The sequence below is a fragment of the Scyliorhinus torazame genome, chromosome 31, assembly GCF_047496885.1.
Source record: "Scyliorhinus torazame isolate Kashiwa2021f chromosome 31, sScyTor2.1, whole genome shotgun sequence".
NCBI lineage: Eukaryota > Metazoa > Chordata > Chondrichthyes > Carcharhiniformes > Scyliorhinidae > Scyliorhinus > Scyliorhinus torazame.
In genome coordinates this window covers 11,995,552-12,022,433 of record NC_092737.1, presented here as the reverse complement: position 1 = coordinate 12,022,433, position 26,882 = coordinate 11,995,552, and the positions used below count along the sequence as shown (strand labels likewise).

Sequence of the window (26,882 nt, the reverse complement as noted above, 5' to 3'; positions counted from 1 at the left end):
GGCCCGGAGAATTGCCGGGTCCGTGGCCGCGCATGCGCGGGGCGGCGGCCTGCAGCGGCCGGGCCGTGCAACATGGTGGCAGCTGCCCGTGGACCCGGCCCGCGAAATAGTCCCCTCCTTCAGCCGGCTGGCGTGCCCCGGGCCGCCCCACCACGGTGCCCCCGGCCCCGAATAATGTCCCCCCCCCCCCACTCCCCGCGGATCGGCCCTACCCCTGATTGCGGCGGCTCTGGGCTCAGTCCGCAGCCTGAGTTCCCGACGGATGAGACCACACGTGAGCCGCGCCGTTGGGAACCCGGCAGGTTGGGGGCGGAGCATTGGGGAGCGGGCCCCGGGAAATGTCCTGAGGGCATCGACGCGGCGCGTGGCGTACTCCTAGACGATTTGGAGGGGCGGAGCATCGCGAAAGCGCCGCCCCCCCCCGATTTGGTCAGGAATTTGGATTCTCCGGCCGATCGCCGAACGCGATTTCGACGTCGGCAACCGGCGGGTCCAGCCCTTTATTTCTCAACCGACTGGGCCTTCAGCTCGTGGTTCGCAGTCCGGACTCAGTCTTTCCAGGGAGATAGTTGGCCATTCTAGAATCTGCCTGCAGATAGATTCATCCGGGCTCTCTGCCAATTCAGAAACACGACCTTACTGGAGAAAGAACACGGAGAGGAGGGGATCGCAGGCCCTTTGCTGAAGCCAGTCTCAACCCTCGGAGCTCTGAAAAACATCCCAATGGGATTAGATCCAATCGCCGCCTGTTACCGGGCACGGCACAGCCTTTTGGGCCAATTCAATCAATCTGAGTGCCAGCCCACCTCTGTCATTGGTGCCGGTCCGTCTCCAGCTCCAGTTTGGACCGGTACAGACCAGCAGGGTGATCTCTCCCATTGCTGAAATCCTCTGCTTCTATTAAAGGGACAGGCCACTTGACTCAAAGTCACAGGTGCATTAATCATCCTAGAATCAAAATGTAACAACAAAAAGAAAAATAAGGGTAAATGAGGGAATCGACAGGGAATGAAGAGATGGGACCCTTACATACTGCCCCTCCTCAAAGAATGAAACATCGGGGCATGCACATTTCATTACGAGGTATGCAAGACATAAATAACAAGCGCACGTCCATCCCCACTCTACAGGTTCCCCTCCCAGTCTCTACATTGGGAACTAGTCAGCGCAGAAAGGTGTGACAAAGCATCTGCAATCATATTATCCTTTCCGGGAATGTGTCCAATTTTAGCATTGAATTCGTGTAATAATAAATTCCAACAGAATAATCGTGCGTTCGAGTTCTCTATAAACCCAAACGGATTAAACTAAGTCATGTCAGACATATACTTCAAAGTGCTGAAGGGTTAGTAGCAAGGCTATGGCTTCCTTTTCATTGATAAAATACGTTCTCTGGCACAGACTTCATTTTTTCCGAGAAGTGTCCCACGGGCTTCTCTATTACTGCATCGCCGTCTTGTAGTAGCACTGCCCCCACCCCCAGGCCACTGTGGCCATTTTAAATGGTCTGGAAAAGTCCAGCGTGACCAGCGCTGGCTTGTCCACTAACATAACTTTTAAGATAAAGATAGATAGTTTTTTGAAGAATAAAGGGATTAAGGGTTATAGTGTTCGGGCCGGAAAGTGGAGCTGAGTCCACAAAAGATCAGCCATGATCTCATTGAATGGCGGAGCAGGCTCGAGGGGCCAGATGGCCTACTCCTGCTCCTAGTTCTTATGTTCTTATGTTCTTATGGCTGTCAATCTCTCAGACTGAGGTAGATAGAAAGCTGGTCTGCAGACAGGACACAAAGAGAGGGAACTAATGGGTCTTTTTCAAAGTGGCAGGCAATGACTTGCGAGGTACTGCAATTCCCAGCTATTCACAATATATACGCATGATTTAGATGAGGGAACAAAATGTAACATCTCCAAATTTTCAAATGACACAAAGCTGGGTGGAAGGGTGAGCTGTGAGGAGGATGCAGAGATGCTTCAGTGGGAGGCAGCACGGTGGCGCAGTGGGTTAGCACTGCTGCCTCACGGCGCTGAGGTCCCAGGTTCGAATCCCGGCCCCGGGTCACTGTCCGTGTGGAGTTTGCACATTCTCCCCGTGCCTGCGTGGGTCTCACCCCCACAACCCAAAGACGTGCAGGGTAGGTGGATTGGCCACGCTAAATTGCCCCTTAATTGGAAAAAAATGAATTGGGTACTCTAAATTTATTTTTTAAAAAAGAGACGCTTCAGTGTGATTTGGCAAGTTGAGTGAGTGGATGAAGGCATGGCAGGCGCTGTATAATTTGAATAAATGCGACGTTATCCACATTGGTAGCAAAATTGAGAAGGTAGATTATTAACCGCATGGCTATAGATTGAGAGAGGAGAATGTGCAACGAAACCTGGGTGTCTTCGTACACCAGTCGCTGAAGGTAAGCAGGCAGGTGCAGCAGGTGGTAAAGAAGGCTAATGGTATGTTGGCCTTCACTGGGAGAGGTTTCGAGTACAGGAGCAGGGATGTCTCGCTGCAATTTTACAGGGCCTTGGTGAGGCCACACCTGGAGTACTGTGGGCAGTTTTGGTCTCCTTCTCTGAGGAAGGATGTTCTTGCTCTCGAGGGAGCGCAGCGAAGGTTTACCAGACTGATTCCTGGGATGGCGGGACTGACGTACGAGAAGAGATTGAGTCGGTCAGGATTATATTCCGTGGAGTTCAGAAGAATGAGGGGGGATCTCGTAGAAACCTATCAAATTCTAACAGGACTGGACAGGGTCGATGCAGGAAGGATGTTCCCGATGGTGCGGGAGACTGGACAGGGTCGATGCAGGAAGGATGTTCCCGATGGTGGGGGGGGACTGGACAGGGTCGATGCAGGAAGGATGTTCCCGATGGTGCGGGAGACTGGACAGGGTCGATGCAGGAAGGATGTTCCCGATGGTGGGGGGGGACTGGACAGGGTCGATGCAGGAAGGATGTTCCCGATGGTGGGGGGGACTGGACAGGGTCGATGCAGGAAGGATGTTCCCGATGGTGGGGGGGGACTGGACAGGGTTGATGCAGGAAGGATGTTCCCGATGGTGGGGGTGTCCAGAACCAGGGGTCACAGTCTGAGGATACGGGGAGACCATTTAGGACAGAGATGAGGAGAAATGTCTTCACCAGAGAGTGGTGAGCCTGTGGAATTCACTACCACAGGAGGTAACTGAGGCAAAACAGTGAGGAAAACTGTTTTCCAGAAGCTGTTAGATATAGCACTTGATGTGAAGGGAATCAAAGGATATGGGAGGAAGGCGGGATTAGGCTATTGAGTTGGATGATCAGCCATGATCATAATGCACGGTGGAGCAGGCTCCTATTTTCTATGTATTTATGAGTCATTTCTTGTGGTTTAAGTCAAGGCAGATGTGGTTTTTCTAGTTCAGAGTTTTTCTATGTCTACATCATGATTAGTTAATAGAGTGTCTCCTGATGTTAACCGACAACTCTGCCTATGCTCTTTCTGTATCTTTATTTTCCCTGTCTCTTTCCGTCTCTCGCATAACGCAATCAGTCTTTTCTGATTGTCGCATGGATGTTGAATCAAATTATGAGGATCTCCTGCAACTAAACTGCAAGTAGTATTGTCAATGATGAGGGAAGTATTGGGTTCATTTTCAACTAATAAACACTCTTCAACACCCCCCCCCACCCTTCCACCCCTGGCTTTACATTCTCTCTTGTCCTTCACATCGTTGCTTTCAGCGATAAGTATATCTGAGGGTTCAATCTCCACAGAGTTGGCACTGTGCTGTGTTACAACTTTTACCTCTGCATCGGAATCTCGGTAATCAACGCCCTTGTCCCCACTTGGTAACGTCGTCTGAAACAATTTGTGGTTTCCAGATTTCAGTTGTTCTTTACTTTCTGAACCAGACGATGGCACGTTCTCGTGCCCGGAACTTTATGGTTTGCACCGGCCCTTGGAAAGAGCTCCCCACTTAAGCCCAGGCCTCCATCCCATCCCTGTAACCCAGTCACCCCACCCAACCTTTTGGTTACCAAGGAGCAATTCAGCACGGCCAATCCACCTAGCCTGCACATAGAACATAGAACATACAGTGAAGAAGGAGGCCATTCAGCCCATCGAGTCTGCGCCGACCCACTTAAGCCCTCACTTCCACCCTATCCCCGTAACCCAATAACCCCTCCCAACCTTTTTTGGACACTAAGGGCAATTTATCATGGCCAATCCACCTAACCTGCACGTCTTTGGGCTGTGGGAGGAAACCGGAGCACCCGGAGGAAACCCACGCAGACACGGGGAGAACGTACAGACTCTGCACAGACATTGACCCAGCGGGGAATCGAACCTGGGACCCTGGCACTGCGGGGCCACAGTGCTAACCACTTGTGCTCCTGTGCTTCCCTGTTGTGCTACCGTGCTGCTCTCTTGCGTTACCGTGCTGCCCTAACCCCACATCTTTGGACTGTGGAAGGAATCCGGAGCACACGGAGGAATCCCACGCGGACACGGGGAGAAAGTGCAAACTTTGCACAACCATCTGAGGCTGGAATTGAACCCGGGTCCCTGGGGTTGTGAGGCAGCGGTGCTAACCGCTGTGCCGCCGTTCGCTTGGTATCACTTCACAGTCCTTACCTCGCTCCTCCTGACTAACTGACGCCATGCTATCATGTATGCTTTGCATCAGAGCAGGCATGCTCTGGGAAACATTTGCACCCGAAGTGGATGGCAATGGGTTTACTGCAAGAGGCCGAAATAAATTACTTTTCGAAAAGTCCAATTCCCTTTCTACTCCCGCTTTTCTTTTTCTTTGAAAATCTTTTTATTGGATTTTCTCATATTTATAAACAGTTGTTACTTAGATACATTACATTTTTCTTGCCCGCGCTAATTTGCTTTATTTTACAGAGAGGTTTGTTTTGTCCTTCATATGACTAACTGTACGTACATTTTGCTGCCCTCTGGGTCGGTCTATGATACCCCCCCTTCCTCCTTCCCCCCCCCCCCATTGGTTTCAGCACCCTTCCTTTTCTCTTGTGGTTTCCCCATTCCCCCCCCCCCCCCCCCCCACACCTCCTCCCCGGGTTGCGCAGTCCTTTGGTTCTTTCTCCTTTCTTTTCCCCCCCGGCTTACTCCTCGTTGCTGGCCTCCAACAGGTTTTGGAACAGGCCGACGAACTTCCCCCCCCCCGAGTATCCAGGAAGCCTCCCTCTGACCCTCGGGTGGCGGACTTCATCATTCCGAGAGGTCAGCGAGCCGGTCCACAGCTTTGGGGCGGTGCTGCCGACCGCCAGCCGGCCAGGATCCTCCGGCCTGCGATTAGGGGAGCGAAGGCCAGGGCGTCGGCCCCCTTCCCCATGTGTAGCTCTGGCTGCCCCCATGCCCCGAAGATCGCCACTCTCGGGCGTGGCTTCGCCCTCACCCCCCCCCCACAACCTTGGACATCGCCTCGGAGAAGGCTGTCCAGAACCCAGCAAGCTTGGGACAAGCCCAGAACATGTGGGCCTGGTTGGCCGGGTCCCTCTGGCACCCCTCACATTTGTCCTCCACCTCCGGGAAGAATCTGCTCATTCGGGTTCTGGTCAGGCGCGTTCTTTGAACTGCATTAGGCTGAGCCTTGCGCAGGAGGCGATGGAGCTCGCCCTGCTCAACACGCCCGCTTTTCTGTCTTCTTTCCCAGCTTTGCAAGAATCACTTGTCATTTGCTTAAGATCAGTTGGTGGTGGATCTAATCGGTTACAACTAACCCACACGAAAATTGGAATCACAACCCCGTCTGGCTCCTCAACACTGTTATCACTATTAATATTCGGTTTCCTCTTTCTTATGGTCACCTTCAGTCTCGGAGTTCTCAGAATCTGCTTCTCTGTTAGATTTTATCATCGACAAATCCCCGTGAGGAATCATTCTCGTAAAGATAATTCCATCAGTTCCAACACAATCGGACTGACTCCCACTTGCATTTGATGCCTGTCAAGTTTCCTCTTTCTTTGAATCACTTATTTCCCAATGGGTTTTTCTCATTCCCAGCCTGTCTCTTCCGACGGTGTGTCGTGCGCCACCTGCATGGACTCCAGATTTGCTCGGGCTCCTTGATGCCACACTCGGCCAAACGATGCCTTGACGTCAGGGGCGGTCGCTCCCAGCTGACCTCTGGAGTTCAGCTCTTCTGTCCATGTTTGAACCAAGGCTGTGTTGAGGTCAGGAGCCGCGTGGCCCTGGCGGAACCCAGACTCAGCGTCCGCGAGCAGATTAGAGTTTAACAGCACAGGAAGAGGCCCTTCGGCCCATCGTGTGCATGTCGGCCATCGAGCCCCTCTCTATTCCAATCCCATTTCCCAGCGCTTGGTCCGCCGCCTTGTTTGCTGCGGAGTTCCAATCGCTCATCTAAATGCTTCTTAAATGTTGCGGGGGTTCCCGCCTCTCCCACCCTTTCAGGCAGCGAGTTCCAGACTCCCAGCATCCTCTGGGGGAAAAGGTTTTCCCTCAAATTCTCTCTAAATCCGTTGCCCCTGACGTTAAATCTCTGCCCCCTGGTCATTGACCCTCTATGAAGGAGAAAGGTTCCTTCCCACCCACCTTATCTGTGTCCCTCCTAATTTTGTCCACCCCGATCAGCCCTCAGTCTTCTCTGCTCCAAGGAAAACAACCCCGGCCTAACCAGCCTCTCTTCATAGCGGAGACGCTCCAGCCCAGGCAGCATCCTGGTGAATCTCCTCTGCACCCATTCTCATTTGAGCACATTGGTATGTTATGTAAATGATGAATACAGCTACACAGGAGAATAGGATTATTCTTATTGTGGACATTCCAGTGTGTCCAAGCCACTCGCAAATTTTATCCCAGAGAGAGATAAATTGGGGTGGATCAAGTTTTTTGATTTCTTTTTGGATATGTAATAGAAAATACAGCACAGAACAGGCCCTTCGGCCCACGATGTTGTGCCGAACCTTTGTCCTAGATTAATCATAGATTATCATTGAATTTACAGTGCAGAAGGAGGCCATTCGGCCCTTTGAGTCTGCACCAGCTCTTGGAAAGAGCACCCTACCCAAACTCAACACCTCCACCCAACACCAAGGGCAATTTGGACATTAAGGGCAATTTATCATTGGCCAATTCACCTAACCCGCACATCTTTGGACTGTGGGAGGAAACCGGAGCACCCGGAGGAAACCCACGCAGACACGGGGAGGACGTGCAGACTCCGCACAGACAATGACCCAAGCCGGAATTGAACCTGGGACCATGGATCTGTGAAGCAATTGTGCTATCCACAATGCTACCGTGCTGCCCTTAAGAACAAATAAATCTACACTATATCATTTTACCGTAATCCATGTACCTATCCAATAGCTGCTTGAAGGTCCCTAATGTTTCCGACTCAACTACTTCCACAGGCAGTGCATTCCATGCCCCCACTACTCTCTGGGTAAAGAACCTACCTCTGATATCCCTCCTATATCTTCCACCTTTCACCTTAAATTTATGTCCCCTTGTGATGGTGTGTTCCACCTGGGGAAAAAGTCTCTGACTGTCTACTCTATCTATTCCCCTGATCATCTTATAAACCTCTATCAAGTCGCCCCTCATCCTTCTCCGCTCTAATGAGAAAAGGCCTAGCACCCTCAACCTTTCCTCGTAAGACCTACTCTCCATTCCAGGCAACATCCTGGTAAATCTTCTTTGCACCTTTTCCAGAGCTTCCACATCCTTCCTAAAATGAGGCGACCAGAACTGTACACAGTACTCCAAATGTGGCCTTACCAAAGTTTTGTACAGCTGCATCATCACCTCACGGCTCTTAAATTCAATCCCTCTGTTAATGAACGCGAGCACACCATAGGCCTTCTTCACAGCTCTATCCACTTGAGTGGCAACTTTCAAAGATGTATGAACATAGACCCCAAGGTCTCTCTGCTCCTCCACAATGCCAAGAACTCTACCGTTAACCCTGTATTCCGCATTCATATTTGTCCTTCCAAAATGGACAACCTCACACTTTTCAGGGTTAAACTCCATCTGCCACTTCTCAGCCCAGCTCTGCATCCTATCTATGTCTCTTTGCAGCCGACAACAGCCCTCCTTACTATCCACAACTCCACCAATCTTCGTATCGTCTGCAAATTTACTGACCCACCCTTCAACTCCCTCATCCAAGTCTTTAATGAAAATCACAAACAGCAGAGGACCCAGAACTGATCCCTGCGGTACACCACTGGTAACTGGGATCCAGGCTGAATATTTGCCATCCACCACCACTCTCTGACTTCTATCGGTTAGCCAGTTCGTTATCCAACTGGCCAAATTTCCCACTATCCCATGCCTCCTTACTTTGTGCAGAAGCCTACCATGGGGAACTTTATCAAATGCCTTACTAAAATCCATGTACACTACATTCAATGCTTTACCTTCATCCACATGCTTGGTCACCTCCTCAAAGAATTCAATAAGATTTGTAAGGCAAGACCTACCCCTCACAAATCCGTGCTGACTATCCCTAATCAAGCAGTGTCTTTCCAGATGCTCAGAAATCCTATCCTTCAGTACCCTTTCCATTACTTTGCCTACCACCGAAGTAAGACTAACTGGCCTGTAATTCCCAGGGTTATCCCTAGTTCCTTTTTTGAACAGGGGCACGACATTCGCCACTCTCCAATCCCCTGGTACCACCCCTGTTGACAGTGAGGACGAAAAGATAATTGCCAACGGCTCTGCAATTTCATCTCTTGCTTCCCATAGAATCCTTGGATATATCCCGTCAGGCCCGGGGGACTTGTCTATCCTCAAGTTTTTCAAAATGCCCAACACATCTTCCTTCCTAACAAGCATTTCCTCGAGCTTACCAATCTGTTTCACACTGTCCTCTCCAACAATATCGCCCCTCTCATTTGTAAATACAGAAGAAAAGTACTCATTCAAGACCTCTCCTATCTCTTCAGACTCAATACACAATCTCCCGCTACTGTCCTTGATCGGACCTACCCTCGCTCTAGTCATTTTCATATTTCTCACATATGTGTAAAAGGCCTTGGGGTTTTCCTTGATCCTACCCGCCAAAGATTGTTCATGGCCTCTCTTAGCCATGTAATGCCAAATCTTTAACTTCTTCAGAGTTATCGGGAATGAAAGTGCAACACTCTGCACCAATCAGGTGCCACCTTTTTCAGCTGGCACATAGTCAAGTGCCGTTCGATTTTGTAATACTACGGTTAACATTTTACAGATCTTAACATTGATATACTGATTGAAAATTGATATCATGATTACATAATTCAGCAATAAACAATTAATAATAACTTCATGTATACAAATAAAATGATTATACAATAAAAGTTGAACATATGATCTAGTAATAAATGGTAAAATGATTAGCAAAATTGATGTCAAGTCTTTGACATCTTCTGGATTATACACAAAAGCTTGTTGAAAGGGTTAATTTTCTTGCAGAGACAAAAGAGGCGTATAGCTTGGAATGATGCCATTCGCATCTCTAAACTTTTTTTTTGTCACTCAAATGGGCTGGGAGTAAAAGTTGGATTGCTGCCAAATTCCCGTTATCAAATGCCTTTGAACGATCTGTTCTTTTGGAATATAGACTTGCTTCCAATCAAAGTTTTTTTTTAAAACCAGCTTCCACATTGTTTGAAGTTTTAATTTCCAGACTAATTTTAAACATTTATTTTAAAATATCAAATACAATAACTTATTAAATATATAACTGAACCAATCTTGTGCTGTATCTTGATTTTCTGTAGATGAATTTGTTGATTCTGTTAAAGGAAACACAGCTAACAAGATATGTTAATTTCTTTAAATTAATAAAGCAACGTTCAGAATAATGACAGCTTTCTTAAGTTTTCAGTTCTTGGCAACTTTTTAGCGATACATTGAGGTTTCTTTAGCTGCTTTGATGGCAGCCGTTCTCTTCTGAGTAAGTTCCCTTTTGCCTTTGGACATTTTCTGTCCCAAGTAAACATCTTCTTTCTGGGCAATTTGAGCTTTGTGAAAGCTAGCTTTGTGACTGTTAGTACTGAGGTGGTTCAAGACCACCCGTAAGTCTTTGTCATGATCATCTTTACTGATGGAGGTTATCAGAACATCATCTTCATATTGGATAATGGTGGAAGGCCGAACAGGCAGTTGCCTGAGATGATTCTGTAAAGCCATGTGGTGAACAGTTGGGCTATTATGATACTGTTGTTGATTAACTGTAAAAGCAAACCATGGTTGTAGTTGCTTAGCCAGTGTTGCTGACCAGAAGCCATACTGGGTGTGTCTTGTTGGTACGCGTTACATGGTTGACCACGAGGTGGAAATGTATTGTAGTGAACATTGTCTACTTCATTATCATCTCTCAAATCCATCCGTTATTTTTGATAGCATTTTGCCATCCAGTGTCCTACTCTACCACAGAAAAGATATTGTGGTATTTCCTTACGTGATTTTAATGGAGCAAGGGTACATGTTTGCCCTGGCGCTGGTGGTGAAATTGTAGTTACTGCTGATATTCCTGCAGGTGCTGCAACAGCCGCCGCTGGAGCAGCAGGTAACATGGGCTGGATTGAAGCAATAGGCTGCATTTGAGCAGCTGCAGTGTTAAAAGTTGCCTGATTGTGCAAACCACGATCTATCTGAATGCATCGGTCAACTATGTCTCGGTATGTGCCAGCTGTGGCCCAAGCTGGTAAAACCAAATTCAAGGCAGCAGAAACTTCAGGTTTAACACCAGCTATAAAAGCCGTTTTTAATGGACTTAAAGTGCTTACAACCCATGTGTCATTTTCCTGGTCGAGTGTCATCCCTGAATATTCCATCCAAGTATGTAAAAATCTTTCCTCAAAATCCTGAATATCTTCATTATTTTTTTGAATGCAAGATGTGATCTTAGACCAATTGGTCTTTGGGGGGCGAAATTTTAATAGCCAATTCTTGACTGCTAGCCAACCAGCTTCTAAATTTTGCAAATCGTCTCCAAGGGCAACTTCTACTTCATTTCTAAGGGTTGAAATTACACGAGTACCCAGCATGATAGACAGAATTTGTACTCCATCAAATGGGTGGAGACTGTAAATGGCTTGTAATCTGTGAATTCCATCCCATGTGGTCATACCACCCTTTTTAGGGTGTGGAAGATCTTTGGACCATTCGTCAATTTTTGAAGGATCAATCTGTTCATGGACCCATTGGTGGTCAAATATGTTTTTAGTGATAGTTTCACCATCTTCTTCTATTTTTTTGCTTCCAGCTCTAACCCGTTTGCGTTTTAAAGGGGCTAGTCGAATTACTTTAGTATTTTGTATTGTAGGAAAACTATCTTCGTCTGATTCATCTGACAGAGGAAATAATTTATTTTTAACAATTGATCTCGGCTGTGCAATTGCCGATTGTGCCACTAGGTGGGGTGCTTGGGCTGCTTTCTGAGTTTGTTCAATTTTCTGCACAGAAAGCCTGTTTGTCAAAGAATTGCAGTGTTCAGTTACGTTGTTTATATCTCTTTCTAAAACACATCTTTCTTTCATTAACTTGCAATTTTCAAGTTCACTTCGCTCAGTTTTTAATTGCAACTGTTGGTATTTTGACTCCACTTCAGAAACTTGATTTTGGAATTCTGTTATTTGAAAAGATAACTGCTGGAGTTCAGAGGTTTTGTTTTGCAAATCTGTTTTAATTTCATCATAATGCTCAAGTTTGGATTTTGCATCTCGCAAATCTTCAATAACTGCAATTAGCTGGTCTTTAGTGGACTGAAGCTGATGATCACTTTTATTTTTAATAATGATCTCTTGCTGACTGCGTATCTGTCCCGTAATTACCAGGGACCATTTTACACGTTCTGCACCGTGTAATCGTGTGCATTTTCCCCATGCTCTCTTGATATTATCGAAGGACCACTGTCCTCTGGGGATATCATACTTTGATTCAATTTTTTTTGAGGTTTCACATAGGTCAAATTGTCTACGAGTGAAAGATCTACAATCCCCCAACATATCTTCAACAGAAACATCTGGTATTCCAGCATCCCCCTTGGATGTAGTGGGGAGTAATTTTCTGTCTGCTAAAGGCTCTGAATCTACACTTTGATTTGGATCAGCCATAAATTTTCTTGATCGCTGACTGCCGTGACTATTTTTTTAGTCCCGTTTTATTTTAGTTTCAACGACAGGCACCTGATTGATTTAACGCAGGCTATAAAAATGTTCTTTTCAAGGGTCGAAGTACTGATTGATGCGGCTTTAAGACTTTTAATGGGTGAAAAAGATATTTCTTACCCTAGTCTAGCCGTGGGTTCCGTCTGTCTTCTGGGCCTCCTCCGATTATCTCCGAAGCTTCCCGTCGTCACCTGGGCCTCCGAAGGTGGTTCAGCACTGCTCCCATCCTGCCGACTACGCCAATTGTTGGAATCTGTAATTTGAAGGGATGTTAACTCCTGGCTGGCTCGCCAATTGTTAGAATCTTTAATTGATAGGATCTTAACGTGCCAAACTACGCCAAGTTGGGGGAAGCTTAGTTGATGAATCAAAGTCCTGGCGCAATACGACAAGTTGTAAGATTTGTAATATTTCTGGACTATGCCAAGTTGTTGGATTCCTAGTATTGTTCGACTGTGTATAGTTGAAGGAATTTATATTATTTCTGCTATTCGGTTACCAGCAGCACTTTGCGAATACTGGGACTCAGCAGAAATTTGCAGTTAAAACTTCTCAGGTGCCAAAAAGAATTGTTTTATTTGTAGTTGCTTGATTACAATTTGAAAGTCATTTAAAAGGCAATTCGTAGACAATTCGAAGCTTTCAGAGAATTACAGACATTATCTTCGTACTTAGGCAGACAGCTCAAAAGTAACTTTTAAAAGGTCAAAGTCTGGAAATGAAACATGAAGAGAGAGAGAGAGAGAGCTAAACTTCAGCTAAACTCAAACTCAAAGTCAAAAGTACACAACATCACTGACACAGTCTAACAGAAAGACTATTAAGGACAAAACTGACTAAACTAACAGAAAGACTAAGAGAATTAAAGACAGCAATTAAGGACAGACAACACTAAAATGGTGGGCGGAAACTTTTCAGTTATACACTTTCATATCTGTCTTAAGTCATCTAATCACAGCCCAATATAATCCTAATTGGTTTGGGTTACACTCAAACACATTTGATTTGATGGCAAGCCGTCCATCTTCAATGTGCAACATCAACTTTAAATTGTTTCATGTCTACATGTTATGGAATGTGATATTCTGCTAATCTTTACCAGCAATAGACTGGTTTTAAGCTAGCTTGGCTAATGTAACAATTGAGACTTCATATCGAGAAAGATTGAGTAAAATATATATATGATTCAATGCTCTTACAAACTGCATTGGACTCCTGCCACCTCGTTGCCATGGAACTCAGTCCTTGTCCTTGACAATTAGCACAAGCAGTGTCAAATTGTCTTGCAACTGTGCTGTTATAATCTATGATGGAATTTTATGCTGTTTCATGTATCTATTGAAGACCTGAATTTATGTGTGCTGAAATTCTGATTTTTAAATGAGTATTAAAAACTGGGGCTTAATATTTATGCTTAAACAGCTATCTTTTACCTATACTAGTTGTATTCGAAATACCTGGCTTCTCCAATCATCCACTCGGCACGTCTGGCTGAAGAGTGTTGCGACTTTCTCAGCCTTGTCTTTTGTACAGATGTGCTGGGCTCCTCCATCATTGAGGATGGGGGTATTGTGGAGCCTCCTCCTCCAGTGAGTTGTTTAATCGCCCACCACAATTCACGGCTGGATGTGGCAGGACTGCAGAGCTTAGATCTGATGCGTTCATTGTGGAATCGCTTAGCTCTGTCCGTCACTTGCTGCTTATGCTGTTCGACACACAAGTAGTCCCGTGTTGTAGCTTCACCAGCCTGCCTGATGTTGCTCCTGGCACGCTCTCCTGCACTCTCTCATTGAACCAGGGTTGATCCCCTGGCTGGGCGGTAATGGTAGAGTGGGGGATATGCCGGGCCAGGAGGTTGCAGATTGTGTTTGATACAATCCTGCTGCTGCTGATGGCCCCCAGAGCCTCATGGATGCCCAGTCTTGAGCTGCTAGATCTGTTCGAAGTCTACCCCATTTAGCACGGTGGTAGTGCCACTCAAACTCAAAGTCAAAAGTACACATCACTGACACAGACTAACAAACTAACAGAAAGACTATTAAGGACAAAACTGACTAAACTAACAGAAAGACTAAGAGAATTAAAGACAGCAATTAAGGACAGACAACACTAAAGACTATAAGGGTTCTTTACCCAGAGAGTAGTGGGGGCATGGAATGCGCTGCCTGTGAAAGTAGTTGAGTCGGGAACATTAGGGACCTTCAAGCAGCTATTGGATAGGTACATGGATTAAGGTAAAATGATATAGTGTAGATTTATTTGTTCTCAAGGGCAGCATGGTAGCATTGTGGATAGCACAATTGCTTCACAGCTCCAGGGTCCCAGGTTCGATTCCGGCTTGGGTCACTGACTGTGCGGAGTCTGCACGTCCTCCCCGTGTGTGCGTGGGTTTCCTCCGGGTGCTCCGGTTTCCTCCCACAGTCCAAAGATGTGCGGGTTAGGTGAATTGGCCAATGATAAATTGCCCTTAATGTCCAAATTGCCCTTGGTGTTGGGTGGAGGTGTTGAGTTTGGGTAGCGTGCTCTTTCCAAGAGCAGGTGCAGACTCAAAGGGCCGAGTGGCCTCCTTCTGCACTGTAAATTCAATGATAATCTATGATTAATCTAGGACAAAGGTTCGGCACAACATCGTGGGCCGAAGGGCCTGTTCTGTGCTGTATTTTCTATGTTTATTTTCTAACACGATGGAGGGTATCCTCAACGTGAAGACGGGACTTTGTCTCTACAAGGACTGTGCGGTGGTCACTTCGACCGATACTATCATGGGCAGATGCATCTGTAGCAGGCATTAATGAGGATGAGGTTGAGTATATATTTCCCTCTCGTTGGTTCCCTCACCACCTGCTGGAGACCCAGTCTAGCAGCTCTGTCCTTTAGGACCCGGCCAGCTCGGTCTGTGGTGGTACTACCGAGCCACTCTTGGTGATGGACATGGAAGTCACCCAGAGCACATTCTGCACCCTTACCACCCTCAGTGCTTCCTCCACGTGGTGTCCAACCTGGAGGAGTAACTGATTCATCAGCTGATGGTGGTCGGTCCGCGGTAATCAGCAGGAGGTTTCCTTGCCCATGTTTAACCTGAAGCCGCGAGACTTCATGGCGTCCGGAGTTGATGTTGAGGATTCCGAGGACACCGTCCTCCCGACTGTATACCTCTGTGCCGCCACCTCTGCTGGGTCTATCCTGCCAGTGAGACAGGACATACCCAGGAATGGTGATGGATAGTGTCTGGGATATTGTCAGTATTGATTGATTGAGTGATTTATTGATTTGATTTATTGTCACATGTACAGTGAAAAGTATTTTTCTGCTGCCGAGGAATGTACACAGTACGTACATAGTAGACACAAGAATAATCAACAGGGAACATTGACAAATGGTACATCGACAAAACAGTGATTGGTTACAGTGTGGAACAAGGGGGCAAACAAAGCAAATACATGAGCAAGAGCAGCATAGGGCGTCGTGAATAGTGTTCTTACAGGGAACAGATCAGTCTGAGGGGGGAGTTGTTGAGGAGTCTAGTAGCTGTGGGGAAGAAGCTGTTCCTATGTCTGGATGTGCGGGTCTTCAGACTTCTGTACCTTCTGCCTGATGGAAGGGTCTGGAAGAGGGCAAAGCCTGGGTGGGAGGGGTCTCTGATAATGCTGCCTGCCTTCCTGAGGCAGCGGGAGGTGTAGACAGAATCAATGTGGGGGTGGCAAGCTTGTGTGATTGGATTGGATTGGTTTATTGTCACGTGTACCGAGGTACAGTGAAAAGTATTTTTCTGCGAGCAGCTCAACAGATCATTAAGTACAGGAGAAGAAAAGGGAATAAAAGAAAATACATAATAGGGCAACACAACATATACAATGTAACTACATAAGCACTGGCATCGGATGAAGCATACAGGGTGTAGTATTAATGAGGTCAGTCCATAAGAGGGTTGTTTAGGAGTCTGGTGACAGTGGGGAAGAAGCTGTTTTTGAGTCTGTTCGTGCGTGTTCTCAGACTTCTGTATCTCCTGCCCGATGGTAGAAGTTGGAAGAGTGAGTGAGCCGGGTGGGAGGGATCTTTGATTATGCTGCCCGCTTTCCCCAGGCAGCGGGAGGTGTAGATGGAGTCAATGGATGGGAGGCAGATTCGTGTGATGGACTGGGCGGTGTTCACGACTCTCTGAAGTTTTTTGCGGTCCTGGGCCGAGCAGTTGCCATACCAGGCTGTGATGCAGCCTGATAGGATGCTTTCTATGGTGCATCTGTAAAAGTTGGTAAGAGTCAATGTGGACATGCCGAATTTCCTTAGTTTCCTGAGGAAGTATAGGCGCTGTTGTGCTTTCTTGGTGGTAGCGTCGACGTGGGTGGACCAGGACAGATTTTTGGTGATGTGCACCCCTAGGAATTTGAAACTGCTAACCATCTCCACCTCGGCCCCGTTGATGCTGACAGGGGTGTGGACAGTACTTTGCTTCCTGGAGTCAATGACCAGCTCTTTAGTTTTGCTGGCATTGAGGGAGAGATTGTTGTCGCTACACCACTCCACTAGGTTCTCTATCTCCCTCCTGTATTCGGGCTCATCGTTATTCGAGATCCGGCCCACTATGGTCGTATCGTCAGCAAACTTGTAGATGGAGTTGGAACCAAATTTTGCCACGCAGTCGTGTGTGCACAGGGAGTAGAGTAGGGGGCTAAGTACGCAGCCTTGTGGGGCGGCGGTGTTGAGGACTATTCTGGAGGAGGTGTTGTTGTTCATTCTTACAGATTGTGGTCTGTGGGTCAGAAAGTCGAGGATCCAGTTGCAGAGTGGGGAGCCAAGTCCTAGGTTTTGGAGCTTTGATATGAGCTTGGCTGGGATTATGGTGTTGAAGGCGGAGCTGTAGTCAATAAATAGGAGTCTAATGCATTGTAAGATATGATATGATTCCATGTTTACGACTATATCAGGCCGTTACTTGCCTCATCTGTGAGGCAGCCCCCCCAACCTTGGCACAACCCCTCAGAATCTCGGGCTTTGCAGGGTGAACACGGCAGGCTACGCTGACGCAGGGTTGATCAAGCCAATTTTACATTTATATTAGTTTAGGTTAAAGCAATTAAACTAAATTAACCAGACCTAAGGGGGCAGATGAAAAACGCACACCCTCGAAAGGCTACGGTCTCAAACAGAAACAAATTGCAAAGGAAACTTAAAACGTTAAAACCTCCGGTCATTACCAGCACCGAGAGTTCTTTCTGTTCCGCATTTTATTTAAGGAGTCGAGCTTTCAAACCCTTAGCTGTTGTCGTTTGGGGTTTGAATCGAGAACTCAAGACAATCGTAGCCTTGGCTGGAATCCAAACCCAGGCACGTAACGACCACACTTTCGTAACCACCAGCGATTCACTCTGCTGGATAGGATTCCTGTGTGAGTGGAGCCAGCATTGGTTGCAGTTAATCCAACCCACATGACACAGTATCAGGCTTTGGAAATTCCCTGCTTGTCACGGGCTGTCGAAACGAAGTGCTGACCTCGGAGTGACGGGGAGTTAGAATTTGCTGACCCTCCACAGGGAAAGGATTCGAGCTCTCTGTCTGCTACAGAAATGCCCAGTCTGCGATCGGGAACTGGTCACCACACTGGCCTGTCCGCCCTGTCGACAGTGCTGGCCTTCGCAACGCTCCTGCCCCAGCTGGGTAAGTTCCCAAATATCCTTTTAATTCTCCGGCTCGTTCTTTAATTCATTCGCTTTAAAAAAAAAAGTGGTGTGTCTCTAGCATCGTGCCAGTGCCCAACGTACAGTGCTGAGTTCACCTAGCTGCCCACACTTGGGCAAAGTCTCTGGGGCAGACGAGGGATGCGTGGGGGGGGGGGGGGGGGGCGGGGAGGGTACAGGAATTGGGGTTGGCATTGATGGACAGAAAGGACAAAAGGGCTAGCTGGTGGCGGAGGCCATTCAGCCCCTCCAGTCTGCTCCACCATTCGTGGCTGATCTGATCGAGGCTTCGCCTGGTCTCCCTCGTTGATCAAAAAACTGCCCAGCGCAGCCTTGGCCCAGACTCCACGTCTCTCGGCGGAGGAACAGATCCCAAACATAGACGGCTCTCTGAGACAAAACATTCCTGTTTCCCTGGTGGACCAGTGGTTAGCATACGGCGCTTTGGCCGCCGCTGGCACAGGTTCGATTCCCGGTCAGGGGATGATGCTTCATCGGACAGCACGGTAGCACAGTGGCTAGCACTGTTGCTTCACAGCTCCAGGGTCCCGGGTTCGATTCCCGGCTTGGGTCACTGTCTGTGCGGAGTCTGCATGTCCTCCCCGTGTCTGCGTGGGTTTCCTCCGGGTGCTCCGGTTTCCTCCCACAGTCCAAAGATGTGCAGGTTAGGGTGGATTAGCCGTGCTAAATTGCCCTTGGTGCCCCAAAAAGGTTGGGCGAGGTTGTGGGGAGAGAGTGGAGGTGTAGGGCCGGTGCAGACTCGATGGGCCGAATGGCCTTCTGTACTGTAAATTCTATGATTCTATGATATGATTCCTCCTCTGCTCCGTCTTCAATGGGAGAACCTTATTTGTAGACTATGTTCCCTCGTTCTGGATTCACGCACAACCTTTCCTCTTACGCCAACCCCTTCATCCCAGCGACCCGCTTCAGGAACAGAAATGTTGCCTCCGATGTAAATAGAGCTCTGGTAGAAAACTGCACGGGAAATTCTTCACCGGTTCCCACCAACACCCTCACAGCCGGAGCAAGGCTTCCTTAACCTTGTACTCCATCTGCCTTGCAATGGGAGCCAACATTCCTGTCGCTTCCCTAGTTATTTGCTTGACCTGCACATTGACCTCTGAGGATTCACGCACAAAGTCGATCCTTCTCGACCAAGGCGTTCTGCATTTCAAAAATATGTCGCTTTTGAAATGAAAATGAAAATCGCTTATTGTCACAAGTAGGCTTCAATGAAGTTACTGTGAAAAGCCCCTAGTCGCCACATTCCGGCGCCTGTTCGGGGAGGCTTTTCCATTCTCCTGCTAAACTAGACAGCGTCAGATGTCCCCATGTTATCCTCCACCTGCTGAATCTTCGCCCCCCCCTCACTTAACCTGCCGAAACTTTGTTCCCAACTCTTTGTATCCTCCTCGGAGCTCTCCTACCTGTCTTTTGCATTATCAGCTACAATCCAGTCTGTCAGGGAGGGCGGTGAAGATGGGATAGAGAATGGATCTCTGCTCCTCTCCTAAGTCAATCTTAATCTCAGGAATTTCCCAGATTTCCTCGGAACAGGTGGGGAGGAGGGTCTTCAATGATGAGCACACGCAAGAGTCCGAATGCTTCATCCAGGTTGAGGTGAAGGACGTATTGTTCCCAATCGCAGATTTCATTAAGGGACTTCTAGATGTCTTCTGCCTAAGAGTTGACTCCAGCCCCTGGGTGATGACCCACTCTCGGTTCCAATTGGTTCCCCCAAGACAGATGATCCTTACTCTGCTGTGAAGCCCTTTCTTCCCTCAGGCCATTTGGCTTAACCTGACCTTTTGATGTGCCTTCATTGGCCGGGGCATTGAGTATAAGAATTGGCAAGTCATGTTGCAGCTGTATAGAACCTTAGTTAGGCCACACTTGGAGTATAGTGTTCAATTCTGGTCGCCACACTACCAGAAGGATGTGGAGGCTTTAGAGAGGGTGCAGAAGAGATTTACCAGAACGTTGCCTGGTATGGAGGGCATAAGCTATGAGGAGCGATTGAATAAACTCGGTTTGTTCTCACTGGAACGAAGGAGGTTGAGGGGTGACCTGATAGAGGTATACAAAATTATGAGGGGCATAGACAGAGTGGATAGTCAGAGGCTTTTCCCCAGGGTAGAGGGGTCAATTACTAGGGGGCATAGGTTTAAGGTGAGAGGGGCAAGGTTTAGAGGAGATGTACGAGGCAAGTTTTTTACACAGAGGGTAGTGGGTGCCTGGAACTCGCTACCGGAGGAGGTGGTGGAAGCAGGGATGATAGTGACATTTAAGGGGCATCTTGACAAATATATGAATGGGATGGGAATAGAAGGATACGGACCCAGGAAGTGTAGAAGATTGTAGTTTAGTCGGGCAGTATGGTCGGCACGGGCTTGGAGGGCCGAAGGGCCTGTTCCTGTGCTGTACATTTCTTTGTTCTTTGTTCTTTTGTTTGATGCCGCCAACCTGACCGCTCCACCTTTGAACCCTTTTTAAACGTTTCCACTTCTCCACCGATGGGAAACGTCTCCAGCGATCTCCGCAGCCCTTTCTTCCCTCAGGCCATTTGGCTTAACCTGACCTTTTGATGTGTCGGGTGTTTTTCAGCGTAGGGTGCACTGGAGCCCCGACGTTTAGCTCAGTTGGCTGGGCGGCAGGTTTGTGAGGCAGAGCGGGGCCAGCAGTGTGGGATCAATTGAAAATGAAAAATGAAATGAAAATCGCTTATTGTCACGAGTGGGCTTCAAATGAAGTTACTGTGAAAAGCCCCTAGTCGCCACATTCCGGCGCCTGTTCGGGGAGGCTGTTACGGGAATGAGGTTCAATTCCCGCACTGGCTGTGGTTATTCATGAAGGCCTCAACTTTGACCCTCGCCTGAGATGCGGGCATTCCGTTTTTTGCTCTGCCGTATTTCTGCAGGCTTTGACGAAATGGAGATGCTCACAGGTGTTGGGCCAGAGGCTGTGTCATCTTAATGCACCACATCCTCCTCGCCAAACGTAACGATGCATGTTCACAGACGTGGTTAGAAAAACGGGAGGTATTTACTAGCGTGAAAAGCTACACAAGAGGCCAGCAGCCCATCCGACATCGCAGTCCCCCTACGTGACACCTGATGTCTTCTGCCTCAGAGCGGACTCCATCCCCCCAGGGCGTGATTACCCACTCCCAGTCCCGGTTGGGGTCCCCCAAGCCAGGTGATCCATACTCTGCTGTGTTGCCCTTAAAGGGATAATCACCACAAATCACCACAGGCGGGAGGGAATTCTCCAGCCCTGGAGAAGAACGAGAGGTGATAGGGCAGATTCCATGAGGATATTTCCCCTTGTGGGGGAATCTAAACTGTGAGGGGGGGGTCCTTCATTTGAGACAGAGATGGGGAGGAATTTCTCTGTGATGTTAGTATTTGGAATTCCCTCCCCCACCAAGAGTCTGGGCCACCATTTAAAGCCCGACCCTAATTGCCCTAGCACGGAGTGCTAAGCCACTTCAGAGGGGGCAGTTAAGAGTCAACCAGATTGGCACTTTGGGTATGGAGCCATGTGTAGGCCAGACGGGGTAAGGACGACAGATTTCCTTCCCTAAAGGGGCACCAGTGAACCAGATGGACTTTTACAACGATCGATGATAGTTTGATGGTCACCTTTTAATTCCAGATTTCTTTTGTCACATCTTTTGAGAGTGCGGGAGAATCCTAGTCGGCCATGCGAAAGAAGAAAGAGAGTTTGAGGCACGGCCATCACTATCCATAGCCCCAGACGATGACAGGCGTGTTGCCGCAGCAACGCGGTCTCCCTGAGTGAACTGTGACACCATCCGCCCTACCTCGGCCCCCCCCCTCAGAGCTTCACGCGCAAATGCTCCAACCGTGAACGTTTACTTGTGCACCCTCGTTCTGGTGAACAGGTGCCCACGAGCTCACATGACTGGGGAAGTGCTGAGGTCAGGGGAACATTTCCTTATTTGGCTTTCGATTGTCGGAGAACGGTTATTCCTTTCCTGGGGATTTGTCTGCCGACCTCGACTTGGCGACCTGCCAGCCTATCAAAAAATGGGAAGTCCCCGCGACCCGGGGGTGTCCCTTACATCATTCAGCTTTCCAGACACTTGTTGGAGTCACATATGTAGGCCAGGCCAAGTAAGGACAGCACACTTCCTTCCCTGAAGGGCATTTGTGAACCAGATGAGTTTTTTTTGTGAACAACAATTGGTTTAATGATCATTTTCAGACTTTAAAGTTTTCTCGAATTCACCTGCTGTAGTGGGATTCGAACCCAGGTCCCCATAGCATCAGCCTGGGTCACTGGGCTACTAGTCCAGTGACAATGACACTACACCATTGCTTCTCCTTGAGTCTTGGGTCATTGAATATATTCCAGGCTGAGTTAGACAGATTTCTCATCCACGAGGGAGTTAAGGGTTAGCGATGGACAGGCAGGGGAAGTGGTGTTAAGGCCAGGTTGTCACTTCCTGCTGGCCGTTCTGGAGCCTTAGGCGCCCAAGCAGTGCCTGAAAAATCCCGCACGCTGAGAAAAGGCGCTCCTTGAATGTGATGCCTTCCTGTGTGCTCATCCGTTCCATTCCTGGCATTCCCAACTTTTCCCTGCTCTCTGCCACTCATCCTCTTCCTCAGGGCGGTTAACTTCCGCCCAGGTAAAGCCCAGGTACAGTCTACGCTGCTGCGAACGAGGAAACCCAAGAGATTTAGCACCCTGGGCTAAATCGCTGGCTTTGAAAGCAGACCAAGGCAGGCCAGCAGCACGGTTCAATTCCTGTAACAGCCTCCCCGAACAGGCGCCGGAAATGTGGCGACTAGGGGCTTTTCACAGTAACTTCATTTGAAGCCTACTTGTGACAATAAGCGATTTTCATTTCATTTCATTTCACCCCAGCGACCCATCACTGAACGGTGTTGCGTTGGGTTAATTGCTGAATCGGAAATGTTCACCTTCCCCAGTTCTTCAGCTTGTTTGGCGGACTCCGAAAGCAGCAACACTGCAACGTGCAATATTCTTCATTGTTTGGTTATCATGCCAGGAGCAGTATTAATACTGTGTTTATTTTGGCAGTCCAGCTGGGGAGGAAATGAGCTCAATATGAGTGGAATCTTTCTAGCGGGCAAGATCTAAAATTTTCATCGGGGGATGAGAGGGGATGCCCGCTGACATTATCCCCTAAATGTTCTGCTAATAGTAATCTAATAATAATCTTTTATTAGTGTCACAAGTAGGCTTACATTAACACTGCAATGACGTTACTGTGAAAATCCCCTAGTCGCCTGTTCGGATACACAGAGGGAGAATTCAGAATGTCCAATTCTACCTAACAAGCACGTCTTTCGGGACTTGTGGGAGGAAACCGGAGCGCCCACGCAGACACGGGGGAGAACGTGCAGACTCCGCACAGACAGTGACCCAAGCCAGGAATCGAACCCGGGTCCCTGGTGCTGTGAAGCAGCAGTGCGAACCCACCGTGAATTCAAATCCCACCTTAGCAGCTGAAAGGAATTTAAATTTCTTTGTTCAGTCAAAAATCTGGGATATAAAGCCATTTTCATTAATAGCAAAAACAACCAGATTGTTGTTAACAATCCATCTGGCTCACTGATGCCCCCTTTAGGGGAGGAAATCTGCCGTCCTTACCCCGGTCTGGCCTACATGTGATTCCAGACCCACAGCCAATGGGGTTGACTCTTACATACCCCTCTCTGAAATGACCGAGCGAGTCGCTCGGGTATTGAACCGTGACAGAATTGGCTCTGTGCGTGTCCCTACACCACACGGAGTGCAGTGGGACAAGGAGGTGACTCGTTGTCGCCATCTTAAGGCCGCTCTTGCGACAGCAAACAAACGCAGGCCTGGCCAGCGATGGCCGCATCCCAAGAAATACATTTTAAAAAAAATCTCTTGGGTTTCCTCGTTCGCAGCAGCGTAGACTGTACCTGGGCTTTACCTGGGCGGAAGTTAACCGCCCTGAGGAAGAGGATGAGTGGCAGAGAGCAGGGAAAAGTTGGGAATGCCAGGAATGGAACGGATGAGCACACAGGAAGGCATCACATTCAAGGAGCGCCTTTTCTCAGCGTGCGGGATTTTTCAGGCACTGCTTGGGCGCCTAAGGCTCCAGAACGGCCAGCAGGAAGTGACAACCTGGCCTTAACACCACTTCCCCTGCCTGTCCCTCGCTAACCCTTAACTCCCTCGTGGATGAGAAATCTGTCTAACTCAGCCTGGAATATATTCAATGACCCAAGACTCAAGGGGAAGTGATGGTGTAGTGTCATTGTCACTGGACTAGTAGCCCAGTGACCCAGGCTGATGCTGTGGGGACCTGGGTTTGAATCCCACTACAGCAGGTGGAATTCGAGAAAACTTTAAAGTCTGAAAATGATCATTAAACCAATTGTTGTTCACAAAAAAGCTCATCTGGTTCACAAATGCCCTTCAGGGAAGGAAGTGTGCTGTCCTTGCCTGGCCTACATATGTGACTCCAACAAGTGTCTGGAAAGCTGAATGATGTAAGGGGCACCCCCGGGTCGCGGGGACTTCCTGTTTTTTGATAGGCTGGCATGTCGCCAAGTCGAGGTCGGCAGACAAATCCCCAGGAAAGGAATAACCGTTCTCCGACAATCGAAAGCCAAATAAGGAAATGTTCCCCTGACCTCAGCACTTCCCCAGTCATGTGAGCTCGTGGGCGCCTGTTCACCTGGAGGTCAGAACGATAATACTCCAGAGACCCAGGGGAATGCGCTGGGCCCCCGGGTTCGAATCCCACCAGGGTAGATGGTAAAATTTGTATTCAGTCTAATGATGACGACACCTTTGTCGAATGAAGAGGGAAATCTCGGCTGACAGCTCGCACACAGGGTCTGCTGCGTTTTGGAGGACAAAGATTCACTTAGAATCACAACCGGGAAGGATTAAAGCCAGCTTGAACACCTGACCCGCTACACCCACCGGCCTACCTGGAGGCCACAGACAATCATCAAAGGATTCAGCAGGAAGCCTCGCCCCACACCCAACATCACAGCAATGGCTACGCCTCAGTAAACGGGCTTCCTCGCTGTCAGGCGTTGTAAGGGATTCTTGGCCGATTGTACCTCTCGTGTCGGGGTTTCAAAACTTCACAGAGCTCTCATTTGGCGGGGAAATCAATTCCTGGTGAATCCCTGGGCACAGCTGGAACTATTGAAGGAATTCGATTCTGACGAATTAGCTTGTTTCAATGGGAGATTGCCGAGGCAGTACCGTGTCGCTGCCACGATTAACACCAGTTAGATTTGCAAAGGAATTAACAAGTTTTATTTTAATGAACAATGTTGGTGTACCCTCTTTGAATCATAGAATTTAAAGTGCAGAAGGAGGCCATTCAGCCCATCGTGTCCTTTGCTCTTCTATTTATTCATTCATTGGATGTGGGCGTCGCTAGCCGGGCCCAGTATTTATTGCCCATCTCTAGTTGCCCTTCAGAAGGTGGTGGGTGAGCTCCTTTCTTGATCTGCTGCAGTCCTTGAGGTGTAGGTGCACCCACTGTGCTGTTAGGGAGGGAGTTCCAGGATTTTTCCCCCAGCGACAGTGAAGGAACGGCCGATATATTTCCCAGTCGGGACGGTGAGTGACTCAGAGGGGAACATCCAGGTGGTGGGGTTCCCAGGTATCTGCTGCTCTTGTCCTTCTAGATGGTAGAGGTCGTGGGTTTGGAAGATGCTGTCTTAGGAACTTTGGTGAGTTGCTGCAGTGCATCTTGTAGACGGTACACAGGCGAATGCGAGGTGATGCATTTTGGAAGATCTAATTCAAGAGCGGACTATACGGTCAATGGAAGAGTCCTGGGGAAAATTGATGTACAGAGAGATCTGGGCGTTTAGGTCCATTGTACCCTGAAGGTGGCAACGCAGGTCGATAGAGTGGTCAAGAAGGCATACAGCATGCTTGCCTTCATCGGACGGGGTATTGAGTACAAGAGTCGGTAGGTCATGTTACACTTGTATGGGACTTTGGTTAGGCCACATTTGGAATACTGCGTGCAGTTCTGGTCGCCACATTACCAGAAGGATGTGGATGCTTTAGAGAGGGTGCAGAGGAGGTTCACCAGGATGTTGCCTGGTATGGAGGGTGCTAGCTATGAAGAAAGGTTGAGTAGATTAGGATTGTTTTCGTTGGAAAGACAGAAGTTGAAGGGGGACCTGCTTGAGGTCTACAAAATTATGAGAGGTATGGACAGGGTGGATAGTAACAAGCTTTTTCCAAGAGTGGGGGTGTCAATTACAAGGGGGTCACGATTTCAAGGTGAGAGGGGGAAAGTTTAAGGGAGATGTGCGTGGATAGTTTTTTACGCAGAGGGTGGTGGGGGCCTGGAACGCTTTGCCAGCGGAGGTGGTAGAGGTGGGCACGATAGCGCATTTAAGATGCATCTAGACAGATATATGAACGGGCGGGGAACAGAGGGAAGTAGATCCTTGGAAAATAGAAGACAGGTTTAGATAAAGGATCTGGATGGGCGCAGGCTGGGAGGGCCGAAGGGCCTGTTCCTGTGCTGTAATTTTCTTTGTTCTTTATCAAAGGTATATTACAAGACAGGTACACAGGGAGAGGCAGTTTCTTTCTGTTCTGACAGTACACCTGCGGGATCAAATCCCGAGTTCAGTGGATGGGGAGTCAGGCATTGTGCGACCCGTCCCAGAATTCCCAGCCTCTGGACCTGCTCTTGGAGCGACAGTATTTATGTGGCTGGGCCCAGTTCAGTTTTGGTCAAGGAGGCGAGGGCTCTGAAAGGGTCAGAGGTCACGCCAGGGTCGGGAGCATGCCCCTGACGACGTCTAAAATGGTGGTGAATAATTGATCAAAACTAGGTTCCGCCAGGCAGCCTTCCCCTCCGGTTTGAACTCACCAGATTGTTTTTGGTCCCCCGCCCCTCCCCTCACAGCCCTGGCGGGAAAATCCGAGAATCCTGCTCCTTGCTGCTCCGGTTATGAGAAAAAAGTGGTGGAACGAAAATACTTCACCCTGTTTCGAACAAGTTATCAAATGGTCACCGTCTGCGGTACAAGCCTATCAGCAGTCCTGTGAGTCACTCTCAGA

At 48.4% G+C, this 26,882-nt stretch overlaps 2 protein-coding genes across 2 annotated transcripts in view; one reads left to right on the top strand and one right to left on the bottom strand.

Annotated features, from left to right (window-relative positions):
• Positions 1 to 939: 939 nt before the first annotated feature.
• Positions 940 to 17,399, bottom strand: LOC140404567 (uncharacterized). The gene is made up of 4 exons (XM_072493168.1): positions 17,325 to 17,399; positions 10,480 to 12,382; positions 3,782 to 3,835; positions 940 to 948 (listed from the first exon to the last, which is right to left on the bottom strand). The coding sequence occupies exons 2-4, from the start codon at positions 12,073 to 12,075 to the stop codon at positions 940 to 942; spliced, it is 1,659 nt and encodes a 552-aa protein (XP_072349269.1). The 5' UTR covers positions 12,076 to 12,382; positions 17,325 to 17,399.
• Positions 17,400 to 17,635: 236 nt separating this feature from the next.
• The window catches only part of LOC140404678 (uncharacterized), a 36,546-nt gene continuing 27,299 nt past the window's right edge, over positions 17,636 to 26,882 (top strand). The window contains exons 1-2 of the mRNA XM_072493335.1: positions 17,636 to 17,784; positions 26,728 to 26,866. Of these exons, the coding sequence (XP_072349436.1) occupies positions 17,694 to 17,784; positions 26,728 to 26,866 (230 nt within the window). The 5' untranslated portion in view covers positions 17,636 to 17,693. The remainder of the gene's footprint in view (positions 17,785 to 26,727; positions 26,867 to 26,882) is intronic.